General features: G+C 33.1%; 1 protein-coding gene across 1 annotated transcript; it reads left to right on the forward strand.

The window, feature by feature from the left end:
• The first annotated feature begins 15 nt into the window (after positions 1 to 15).
• On the forward strand, positions 16 to 11,217 carry LOC140052212 (uncharacterized). The gene is made up of 20 exons (XM_072097670.1): positions 16 to 186; positions 884 to 1,144; positions 1,310 to 1,407; positions 1,513 to 1,647; positions 2,247 to 2,381; positions 3,155 to 3,281; positions 3,460 to 3,575; positions 4,001 to 4,187; positions 4,551 to 4,643; positions 5,080 to 5,225; positions 5,583 to 5,714; positions 5,956 to 6,190; positions 7,041 to 7,219; positions 8,124 to 8,210; positions 8,379 to 8,603; positions 9,195 to 9,313; positions 9,590 to 9,724; positions 9,935 to 10,043; positions 10,156 to 10,276; positions 10,975 to 11,217. Exons 1-20 carry the CDS (start codon positions 99 to 101, stop codon positions 11,205 to 11,207), a joined length of 2,961 nt encoding a protein of 986 aa, XP_071953771.1. The 5' UTR covers positions 16 to 98; the 3' UTR covers positions 11,208 to 11,217.
• The last annotated feature ends 9 nt before the right edge of the window (positions 11,218 to 11,226 follow it).

Raw genomic sequence — 11,226 nt, forward strand, 5'->3', positions numbered from 1 at the left:
CGTGTTCGGCTGCTGCTGCGAGCTAGTGTCGCGGGTCTAGTTAGTGGGCCTAGGTTAAGCCTCTCTATTTATAATATGCTAAAAGTGTTGTTAACATTATGAAATTAAATTTTCAATCGTTACTACCTCCCTTTGTTATATATGTTTTACTCTACCATACTAGATGTACTGATGTAAACTATAATGGTATGTTAAAAAGTTTTAGTTAGGCCTAGGCTAGGGCCAGGCCTATTCTCTATTTATTTAGGCCTAGGCTAGGCCCTAGGCCTATAGGCCTAACTTTAACTAGTTTAGAGGCCTAGCCTATATAGGCCTAGCTAGGCTATATAAGACCTAGCCTAGCCTAGGCATAAAGGGGAAATACTAAATAGTAAAGAGATTGCTAGTCTCTTGGTTTAGTTCCTTAACTACGATAAAAGACTACAACGTAAAATACTCACCATTGTAATAGTCTTTGTATGATAATAATAAGTGAGTAGTAATAATATAGGTTTGGTTTCCGTCGTCGACTTCTCAAGTGTCCCTAACATACTTGACATTCCAAGATACGCACGGCGGAGCGCGTCCAGGTGTTTAGAACGACGCGATCCGCTTAAGCATCTGTGTAGCGGCACTACAATAGGCTAGCTAGTAGTAGGTAGGTGGTAGGCCCCCCAGTACTGTAGTTGTAGTAGTGGTAAAGTAGGCCTAGTGGTAGTGTACTAGACTAGTAACTAGCCAAATGCCTTTTTTAGCTAGGCCTAACCTAGGTAGGCATAGGCCTAGCCTATTCGGATTTCGATCCTCCTCCCTGGCTGGAGTATGTATTATGATGATTCTATTAAACTCACCATGAATGTATTTGATGTTTGTAATTATTACTAAATACTATTCTTATTTATAGATGAAACAGAAGGATTATTACTTAATGAGAAAAAACAGCAAGCTACAATTTTAAACCTCCATCCAAAAAATTCTTCAAATTCCGGATTAGATCTTAAGTCGTCTGCGAATGTATTACTCCAAACTGAGAACTTGCAAGCACCGAGAGAGCCAATCAAAACAGCAAACCATTTTTTAAAACCCTTTCAACCAATCACATTGAAATTTAATGTCAAGAGAGCGTCACATGAACCAGTCTGTGTGTTATATACTAATAATAACGGTAAACAACAATTGAATAACTTCATAAATTTTTTTATAAATTATACATGTTTTAAGTAAAGTAAAGCATATAAGCTTTGATACACAAAATTTACTAGAGGATGCACTCGCTATGCTGACTTAAATTCTGAATATGTCCAATCATTTGTTTTTTTTTTCTTTTTAGAATCAAGTCTTGATTTCGAAAAGAAGATTTACAAATTCTGGAAAACTCTAGAAAATGATTTTCATTGTAGAACGTGGCAAATTGGATTTATTGACACAGTTAGTTTTTTAAATATTATAAATTAATTTGTTCTGAAAAGTATGCTTCCAGTGTAAATAATAAAAAGAAATAATAAAAACTATTCCTTTTTTTTTTATAAATAGACACGTCAGGATTTATCAAGCATTACATTGCCGCAATCATTGCCAACTCTAACATGTTACATTGGAACAGCCTCACCACATGACTACCATGGCAAAGGAACCAAGAAACACCTTCATAAATGGTTTAACAAATTGGTACGAACTTTATAATAGTACTTTTAATTTTGATTAAATTACTGTAAAGCTCTGTTAAGACTATCAAACTAGTTTAACAAAAAAGTGTGATGTGCTCAAATATGGTAGTGATATCCCCAAATATGGTAGTGATATCCCCAAATATGGCAGTGATATGACATCACCATGTCCATATATTGTCACATATGTAGTGTAGACAGAACTGTACTTCATTGACAAATTTAAATTGACAGAGCTCTTTACTGCATTGACAAAATAAAATGTTTTAATCATTAGAAAGCTTTTATGTTATGTTTTTTTTTTTACCATATTTAATGAGGGACCCTCAGAGGTTCATAGGACAAAAACACACAAGATGCTCTACATAAACAAAGTCTTATTACAAGTCTTTGGGAGTGGAGTTGTAATTTTGTCCTTAAAAAAAATCCTGACATGTGACGGGACTTGAACCCAGGACCCCTTTTTATTTCATTTCTATATTTGAGGCCTTTTTTAATACTGTAACCAATAGGCCTAATTTTTTATAGATTATCTTCTGTTTATAAATACTATGTATTAACCAAAGTAGTTTTATAATGTTTTTATCTATAATTTTTTAGTACTTACTACACCTTGAACGATTGCCCGAGGCTAGACGATCTACTATTGATGATGTAATCAAAACTGCTAATATAACACTCTTAGCATTTCCCGGTACTGTCCATCATTATGATGTCGAAATGATTCTTATAGTAGTGAGTATTTTATTTTTGTTTGTTTTTCAATAGGTTACCTGACAAGTGTGATGTATTGCTGTTTTTGTGTTTCTTTTATGTGTCCCTAATTTGTGTAGATCAGTATCAAAGCAAATGTTAAGCCTTGTGTTTATGAACTTTGTTTGTTTTATCTTTATACTGGTTGACCTCTTCAGTCAAAGACTGATCTCCCAGAGGGCCCAGTTGGTGATCAGTGGCTGTGATGTACTAATACACCGGGGTAACCCCCTACTCGTCTGGAAAGATGTACTAGGTTCTTTAAACTGCACACGAGCAAGTTGTGTACACTGGACCTACGGTTTATAGTCCTTATCCGAGAAGACTCGTTCTACCACCAGAACCATGGAGTGAGTGAGCCTCGAACCCCTGCCGATGTTATGGATACGTGATTACGGTTCCACTGTCTTAACCGCTCGGCCACTCACTCACATCCGCTCGGCCACTCACTCACATCCGCTCGGCCACTCACTCACTTTGAAAATCAAACTTTAAAAACCAAAACTTAACTTCTTTACAACAACAGAAGTAAATATTTATGCATATTGTTTCAGCTTTAATGATTCTTATGATAAATAGAACTGCTATGGTATAGTGCTTACATTTTTCACTATCTTGACTTAAGCAAATAAATAGGTACAGTAGTCTACTGCTCTTATTCACCATGGAGCAATTTACTTGGTGATAAATTAAAAAATATAGTGTTAAACAAAATAGTCAGAAAATGTTTCCACATAAAACTTTTTTTCCCCTAGTTGTCTGATATATACAAATCGTCTGTTAATTTTCTGATGGTGCATTCTGGTTCAGTTGATGAAGAAAGCCTGAAGCGTCGTTTTAATGTTGAAAAAGACCCTGCTGTAATTGCATTTAATGGTTCTGGTAAGTGAGTTAAACCAGTTCTGAGCCATTTTTGCAGAGTTCATGTGTATGCATTTCTTTCCTGAAGTAGATTCGGAAATGAAAAAAAACCTTTCACAGCATAGTAAGTTTAAATAAACAAAAGGTATTATTATTTTGTTTGATTGAAGAAAAATTATTGAAATGCTGTTTGTTTTAGGATGGACAAAAGGATCTACAAAAACATTGGCAAGATTCACAGATGGTCAAGTAACACAAAATAATTTAGAATCATTCTTAGTGACCCAGACGTCCACAAGCACTGTCTTAAACCTGGTAAGCAACGATAATACTTATAGATGACCCAAGCTTCCCCTGAAAAAAAAAAAAATAAAAAGATTAAGTTCAGTTTTACAATTTTTAGGCCCATTTCAAAAGTCTGAATCTGTGATTGATATTAAAGCTTGGTTCCAACATAGGCACAATCCAAAGACCAATCACAAGTAACGACATATCGTGTTGTGATTGGTCAAATTAATTTGGTGGGCTTATGTACGTCCTTGCACTACGTCAAAGTAGGAAGCAATCTTAAACAAACAATCAAATGTGGTCTTTGGGGAATTTGAACATTAAATTTGTATTTTTCAAAACTGGCGTAAATTGGTATTACATCTGAACCTCATTGCATAAGCACTGCACTGGAACCGTATTTTTGTAAGCACTTTTGCATTGGTTATATCAACATTTTTATTTTGTTTTAGAACAACTTCAGAGAGGAGGTACTAGAGGGGGTAAAGATCAAGCAAGCTATCCTTGTTTGTCTTCATGCACCATGGGGAGTTGACAACACCCATTATTTAGACGTTTTTCATCGCTCACAACAAACATTTGAGAATCTCAACATTGATTTGAGATTTGGTCTAGTGGATCTTACAACTGATGCTGAAGGTAAAGATAGTAACTTAAGCACTGTCTGCACTATCAAACTACAGTAGTTTGACCCAAATATGGTAGTGATATACCCAAATATGGTAGTGATATGACATCATTATGGGAACATCACATTTTGTTGTCACATAAAGTTTGATAGTGTAGACAGAGCTTTATAATATATATTTTACAACACACCTAAGTGTATCCTTGCCATTCGATTAATTGATTTTGTATTTTTATTATTCAAATAGATAAGATAATAGAAGATAAAAGTGTTTTTAATTTCTCAATTTAATAAAAAGAAGTATCTTTTGTACAGAGATAAATATTAAAGATATTAGTATTTTTCAATTATGAAACTAAACTTTTATCCTTCAGTTGTTTACCGCTATGTAGATGCCACATATGCAAAATCAGTGCCGTTTACCATGTTATTTTGGTATCCAAAGAAACAACAACACAAGGCTAAAAGTAAGTTTGACCTTATATGGCTTTTATATGCCATGTTTGTTTCTTTATAAAAATGGCTATTTATATAATTTTATCGTAGATTGTATATTATGCGATAAATATTATTTAATAATTTTTTTATATATTATTATTGTTATTATTATTATTATATTAAAAAAGATATTTATTAGTAGTAAATTAAAAAATATAGATATAAGGAAGAAAAGCAAAGAGATTATGGAGCGGCTGTACCAGAATATACAACACTAAGTATTGTAAAGTTATAATACTAAAAAATTTTAGGCGATCTTGTCAAAGGTCAAGCGCCTTCAGCCTGCCACGTTTCGATATTCAATATTTACTATTTGTATGGAGAAAAATAAATGAAGAAAGAATGAACAAGTAATTACTGAACATGCAATAAAACCTTTATTTATAACTTTTTAAAACTTTATAGGAACTATTCATCAAGCTGTTCTGCAATCTGGTTTACCATCCTCTTGGAACATTGCTACATTTATTAAACAACAGGAGTTACCACTTACAGATAAATCAGGCAATGAGTTACAACTTTTAGTTTTCTCAGAAATTTCAGATGTAAAGGTAAATTCATTGAAGTTCATTGCCTCTGTGCTTATAAAAGTCCGAAAAAAAAAAACGCCCGAGGCCTCCAGCTAAACTAGGGGCCTCAGGCCTCTGGATTACGCCACTGAGGGCTGATAATGGCAATAGTATTAGCATTGCATTGAAAGCTCTTTTCATGGCATTAATTGTTGCAGTACAGTTGATTTACCCAATAAGAACCTTCCTACAGATCCAGGCACATAATATTTTCGTTAGTAGATAGCAACAATTGTTTTTCTTTCAGTGAGCTGTGTCAACATTCGACTTTTCAAATTTGTACATTGTCAACAAGTATTTAAAACAAGTTATGTTTGTTTTACAATTTTATATCCACAGTTTGGAGTCTGGCAACCCAATGAAATGTGTTCTACTTATGCTAATTTCACCCAACCAATAACAGTACTCAGGGATGCAGATCCAAAACCAGACCTAAAGAATGTAAAAATGAATAAAGTCAACAAACAGAAGGTAGCTTTCCTCATTGTATGTAGATGTCTTGCAATATTCTAGATATTATATGATTATTCACAAGCATTGTCAAATACAATTTAGTATTAAAGCATCTTCCTCATTAATTTTAAAATTACTAATCAGAATTAACAAATACTATCAAGTAATCAGCTATATATTTAACAGTCTGTAGTTTATATAAGATATGGACTGCCAACTAAGTAAACAATATCATTTATTTGAATGTTATATTTTGTAGAAATTAGTTAAGAGAATTGGATCATTGAATCAGATAACTGCAGCAAACTGGCACTCTCTGATAGAGACATCTGACTCACCACTTGATCTCCAGCGGCCATTTTCATCTGGTATAAGAAAAGAGCAGAGTATATTTGTCAAGGTGTCAGTTGTTGTATTCATTCGTGATAAGTGTAGCAACTGTGCTCGCAAACTTAAGGTCTTTGAGAGAGTTAAAAAGGCTGCTGAGTTTATAGGTAAAAAAACAGTGTTTATTTCTAGTTTTATGCTATGTTATGAATGTCTCTAATCCAGATCTAATACAAGATCCACTGAATAATTTAGGATTAAAAAACAAGGATAACCAAATTGATCAAAACCTTGAATTCCAACTCATACATTCTGTTTCTTTTTTTTGGGTTGCCCTTGTTTTATTTTATAATGGTGTAATATAATGATATACTTTTATAATTAAGAAATCGACCTTTGTATCAGAATTCAAATAAGTTCACAAACTTATCATTGTAACCTCCCCAGATAAGATCAATCACTCCCACTTAAACACCCCTGGACCAACTTAGGACCAATCGTTACCCTCACAGATGACGTAGTGACATATGCAAATGAACCGAAGCCAATATACCCCCAAGTTTCAGAAGAGCCCAGACACACCTTACAGCCACCTCACGGAGCACACACCTCACAGCCACTTCTTCAGAAGCAGACCTACACTCACACCTCACCGACAGCATCACTGATCCTCCGTTCCTTATCTATACTTATAGTTGTATATTGTACTGAAGTATTATACTGAATAAACAATATATGTGTTACGACAGTTAAGCGAGTAAGAGTCTTCATTAGTACCTCAACAAACACTATATTACAATGGTTACAGTTTGAAAAGTTTGTTTGACTATATTCCTGCCTAAATCAATAAGTAGTTATATTTTCCAATGTGTAACATTTAAAATGTACTATAAGTAGACAAAACTGTGAGTTCCAAGCTTTATTTTAGAGAGGTTTTAAAACATGGCTTTTTGTATTCTACTTCTTTAATGAATTCTACTGAAGTATATACTGTATTATGTTTTATTTTTGTTACAGAGGGTGCCTCAGTATACATGATGAATTGCAGTGAAGATGTTAAATTGTGTGATCGACTTAAGATCCGAGGCTTTCCAACTGTGTCTGCTTTTCGTTCAATCAAAGAAAATGCTGTTGAGAATTGTTTATCAAAGAATAGAGACAATTTAGTTAGAGTTGACTATCATGGCTACATAGAGGTAAGCCATCTGGCCTTCAGTGATTGATCAAATTATTTACAAGTCCCTCACACAAGACAGTAGGGAGGTTTCGCAACCTTACGAATATGATAACGAAAAAGGATACGTCACACATTTGTGAAACTTTTGAGCTGATCCCCATTTCATATTCGTAAAGCGTATTCTTGTTGACGAATATCACATATCATATTCGTAACTACAAAACGAGTATAGTTTTTGATCTATTTTGCACATTTTGCAATTGAATCAGGAATGATTCATGATTATAATATAATTATACTTTTATTTAAAGTAATTTACTAAAGTAATTTACTAAAATGCCATGTCAATTTTGATAAATAGCATTTTTTAAAGTCCTCACTCGCTTTGATGTTACGCTAGGCCTAGGCAGCCAAGCACCAAGCAACAAGTACCTGCGCTTCGCTCAAATTTACCGCAGTCATATTTTGGACGGCGCCCTCAATATTTTGTTGCCATGCAAAACAGATTTTTACTGGCTTACGAAAAACGAATACGTGTGCGTGACGTATCCGTTTTCGTTATCTTATTCGTAAGATTGCAAAACCTCCCTAATATTTGCTCTAGTCTTGTCCCGTATCTTGGTCTAAAGATCTACAGTAGTGTAGTATACATGTTATCTTTGCTAGTATTCTAATCTGTGTTATCCCATGTACTATTACAAGCTAGTAGCCAGAAGGGATTTGAAAAAACTACACTTTTTGTTTAGGTTTCCTTATCACACCACAGTAGAGACTAGCGAAAGTGATAGTAAATATGCCTAACCAGCTTAGTTCTTGACAATTAATGCCGGTGTTAAAACCCTATAAAATTCCTGGTTACAGGCTTATGTGGTGGTCTCCACGATACAAGCTGTAAATTACGTTTGTATCTGTTTTAATTACAGGAAAAAGAAATTATGGAATGGTTGTCTCGTGTTTCTATACCGGTAACAGAACTCTCTGATTGGACAAAGTTAGATGACTCGAAGATTGTACGTAAAATGTTTAAAATGACTTATATTGGATTTAATTCCAGGCAAATACATAGGTACAGAATTTCTGTGCCTAAAAGTTTTTTATTTTACAATAATATGTATACAAACTACAGTATTACACTTCTTTATTTGTAAAATTGAACACAACATATATATTTTTTATAGGATAACCAAGATGAGGAAGTGCGTGTACTAGCAACTGTCTTACCACGTCGTCTGGCCTACCACTACCTAAGATCGGCATCTGGTCACACATCTTGGCTCCCTTATCAGTGCTTTGCCGTTGCTTGTGAACGTCTATTTGGTGTTGCTAAATGTTATGGTGCAATTAGTAAAAACATTCCCGATCGTGATTTAAAGGATAAAGAAGATGATCTTGTTGTATCTCAGGTCTGTTATGATAATACTCTTTAATGTCTAAAATGTCTTACCTATGAAATTAATTAATATTATACTGTTTTCAACAACCTTACCTCAGTATACTGTATAAAGCATAGTGCAGTATAATGTTTCATTTTAAAGCTAAACTTGTTTCATTCTAAAACTAACCTACTGTCTAGCAATCTATATATTTAATTATAACACACATTATTGAATTCATCTAATTTGATTGGTTAATTATGCATCACGTATCATTTGGAATAAGCCCTATCTCATGAAAAAGTGATATATAATAGTGATAATGAATGGCTTTAATGCACGTTCATCTTTTTGTAAAAATATTAAGAATTGTTTACATGTGACGTTGTTGACTGATCGCGTTCGGAACTCAACTTGTTGTGCGCACCATCTGTAACTGTTCAGTCAATTTTTCAACTCAAGAAATGTTCTCACCATTCAACTCATGAATATTCTGTTTTTTGTATAATAATTTTTTCTTCTGTTACTTTTTATTGTATTATCTCATAAAGTATGACAATAGTGACAGGTTTATCATTTCTTTTCTTGTACATTTTTATAAACAATTTTCTCATATTTTAGATTATGATGCAGAGGAAAGATGGTGTAGAGGCTTTGATAATGCGTGCTAACACACCACTCTTTCTTACGTTAAAAGATGATTCGACAAAGAAACTTCACAAATTTCATACACCACACAGGTGAATAAACTGAATTTTACATAAACTGATTTACTCTTTATTTAATGTATTGTGAATTTGTTTGCTTATTCTTGTAATTGTGTATTTTGAATGCGTTTGTATTTTTTTAAGAATCACTATTGTAATTTAAGTGCGCTACTGATTTAAAAGTATAAATATGTTTAAATATTTACATTTCTATAGAGTAATAATAAATGTAAGTATAATGTGATTTTAAGGGGTTTAATAAAAACCATACAGATGAGCTATACCTTTCTCATCTTTTGCGCACCATAGGTACAATATTCGTAATAATCAGCGATGTGAGGACGATCATGCTCAATGCACTGAAGTAATCTCGTTGTTTATTCGTGATCATAGCCGTCTTCCTGTCACTCATCTTACTATGGATACATTTCACACATCTACAGGGTAATTCACTTTTTTAATAATCATTTTCATTCTTTTAAAATCTTTGGAAACCATAAATTGTATAGCGCCACAGGGGTTAGGAACATGCAAGGATCCAGTGATGATTAGAGAATTTTTTTAATTTAATAAATTTAATTTAAATTTGGCATATATTGTTTCTTTTATTATGTCTATTTTAAAACATTGTTCGTGTTTCCTTTCTCAACATAGTTTTGCAGTTGATCATGACAATGAGGGCAGTGTTTTTTCTTCTGGTCAACCTGTACTAATTGCGTTAGTACATAGAGAAAATATTTCATCACATTCAGTTTTTCTTGAGGTGAATTTATTAAAAAAAATAATGATTCTGTATCTTAAGTACAAACACATTTTTTTGACCAAATTATGCACATTTGATTTCATTTATGTGTATTACTTTTTTATTTACTCAGTCCTTAACAGATGTCGCCTACACCTTTTACAACAAAATAGTTATAACAACGTTGTTAGTTGAAGAATTTCCTCAGTGGGCTACTAGGTTTGTTCCTTATGGCTATCACAGACACATTTTTGGTAAGTATGTTTTGTTCACACATAAATTGGGTTAAAAATAAACATCAATGACATCACCACAGTATGTGTAATACCCATAGAGATACTATTAAACTGCTAGAGAGTCAACTAAGAGACAGCCTGTGGGAACCGGGTAAACATTTTAAAACTTAATTTATAAAAGATTTCCGATACATAATCATTCAACTGAAATGTTATTCCATAAATTTGCTCCTTCAAAACTAATCCTAAACTTCCCTAAAGAAATACGAGCTTGAGGTAACGCTAAATTATAATCATTATTACTTATTATTAGCATACAAAAATAATAATTTGAACTATTATGAAGAAAAACATAAACTATATTGTTTAAGAAAGGATCCATATAATGATTAACCAAGATGGCACAGGCCTTAATGCTAAGGGTCAAGTTGGCGTATGACCCTTGAGATAATCCACACTTAGATGCACCCAACAGAGCATATTGTATTTTCCAATTGAATGTTTCTGAAAAGTCCTACAACCTGTTTGTTGGGTTCCTGAATGAATGGAATTATAATTAATTAACTATATTATTTTTATCATCTAATTAATAACAGGTTGTTTTATTATTGATTTTCTGTCAATCCAAATTACTGACACATAATGTATTCCTACACATTGCATTTTGGATTTAATAATCAATTCTAAAATGTAGCTCTATTTATTTCTAAATACAGAACATGCAGCCGAATTAACAGAACACATAGTACCTTCGCTTCATATATATCCACGCCTTTGTATTGTCCGTGGCAACGACCACCAGAGGGCAGCTTTCTATCCACATTCTAGTCAGTTTCTGATGCAATCTAAAGAACTTGGTAGAGTTATTACAGTAAAAGAAATTAAATCTTTTGTGAAAGAATTTATTGATGACCCAGAAAGCATGATGGTAAAAACTGAGCATTTTTGATAGGTGGAAATTTAATTAA

Source organism: Antedon mediterranea, chromosome 6 (assembly GCF_964355755.1).
Source record: "Antedon mediterranea chromosome 6, ecAntMedi1.1, whole genome shotgun sequence".
NCBI lineage: Eukaryota > Metazoa > Echinodermata > Crinoidea > Comatulida > Antedonidae > Antedon > Antedon mediterranea.